This window comes from Plasmodium cynomolgi, assembly GCF_000321355.1.
Source record: "Plasmodium cynomolgi strain B DNA, scaffold: 0547, whole genome shotgun sequence".
In the NCBI taxonomy this organism is placed as follows: Eukaryota; Apicomplexa; class Aconoidasida; order Haemosporida; family Plasmodiidae; genus Plasmodium; species Plasmodium cynomolgi.
In genome coordinates this window covers 1-1795 of record NW_004192951.1, presented here as the reverse complement: position 1 = coordinate 1795, position 1795 = coordinate 1, and the positions used below count along the sequence as shown (strand labels likewise).

Sequence of the window (1795 nt, the reverse complement as noted above, 5' to 3'; positions counted from 1 at the left end):
ATTTTTCATTATTATACACATTATTTAATTATAGTGTTTTTAATATAAATATATAAACAATTACATTGATTTGAAATTAGTTTTACAATTATATTTAATCACAATTAATTTTTATTAAATAATGTCTCATATTTATTATTATTATTCCTTTTTCACTTATATTTCACACAGAATTGACATAATTTCTTCAAAAGTATTTTTATAATTGAAATTCATTTAAATGTTAATACTTACATATTTATCATAACTTATTATACTTATTATAATAATATACAAAAATCGCTATTCAAAAATTCTAATGTACGTTAAATGTTCTTTTAGAGAAACCAAATTTCTCTGAAATACATATGATAAAACAGTAGATACATAAACAGTCATAGTATAAAACCATATTATATTTTCATTTATTCAAAAAATGTTATCGTCGCCTGGATCAACAGATTTTGCAGTAATTCACATTTTAATTCACTCATATGAATTATTAGATATTGCTGTTTCTTTTAATACTCTGTTATATATATATATATATATCAATAAATAACTTTTATAGAAACATTTATTTATGTACCCTTATTATTTATTTTTTATGTAGGAATTGTTCAAGAGTTCTCAAAAAAAATTAAATTCAGAAAAATTTTATGATGCTATGGACATGGTACCTGCGGATTTACATAATTATAAGGAAGAATGTAATAAAATAGTCATAGAAGAACCTAATGACCAACTTATATCAATTTGTAAAAAATATCTAAGATTTTTAGATAAATCTGATTCTTGGAGTGGTCTATTTCCAATAATTGATGTTAGCTTACTTTTAAATTATTGGATATATGATAATTTAACACATATTTATGGTGATGGAAATACTAGTAAAATTAATATTGGTTTTGACTTTCTCGTGAAAATATGGGAATTTTTTACTAGTAGAAACTATAAAACATACTACGCAAAATGCATGCCTCATCTGAGTATGGTTAATCACGAGGATTGGAAAAAAAGAAAGGAATTGTATCATTATTGTGTTGATTACCATAACCTTTCTATTATGGCGCTTGCCTTTGATGAAAATTGTAAATATTATAAAATAATTGAAGAAAAAAAGAAACTATATGATCACTTTGCTGAACTTTGTGATTCCAAAGCGGGTGATTGTCCAGACTTTTATAATAAATGTAGAAAATATAACCCTGATACACTGTTATCTACATTAACATGTGACAGCAATACGGTACAAGCAAATGCCTCTCATATAGAAAATACAAAAGAGACTTCTACGTATCATTCTTTAGGAGATGCTGGTCATAGTCATGGTCCTGCAGATGGTCATGAAATGGAAAGAGGTGCAGCCAATTCTTATGCAGGAGGTTCACCTCAAAGATCCGTTATTGGAAAAAAAGTTGCTTATTCAGTTCTTGGTGCAGCTCCAGTTTTGCTAACTGCCACTATGTTATATAGAGTATGTATATATTTTGTAAACATATATCATCATAGTACGAACTTGTAAACAACTTGCTTTACACATACAAAAATAATAAGTAAATGTATTACATATCTATATTTTAAATTTTTACATACAAGTACACACCCTTAGGTCCCTGGATTCGCAATCTCCGTGGAATTAACATATATAGTATTAATGACAATGATACGTTATTACCTTATACACAAGAAACAAGTGATATGATTTTTGAAGACACAGAAAACTATATATCTTATCAACCTATATAAATTTTATTATTAGAAATAAAATATGATTTAAGGTATATAATTCTAATATTCGCATATATATAATGCG

General features: G+C 25.6%; 1 protein-coding gene across 1 annotated transcript; it reads left to right on the top strand.

The window, feature by feature from the left end:
* Positions 1 to 415: 415 nt before the first annotated feature.
* Positions 416 to 1504, top strand: PCYB_004660 (CYIR protein; the record flags this gene model as incomplete). Its single annotated transcript, XM_004227887.1, has 2 exons — positions 416 to 493; positions 593 to 1504. The coding sequence occupies 2 exons, from the start codon at positions 416 to 418 to the stop codon at positions 1502 to 1504; spliced, it is 990 nt and encodes a 329-aa protein (XP_004227935.1).
* Positions 1505 to 1795: the final 291 nt, after the last annotated feature.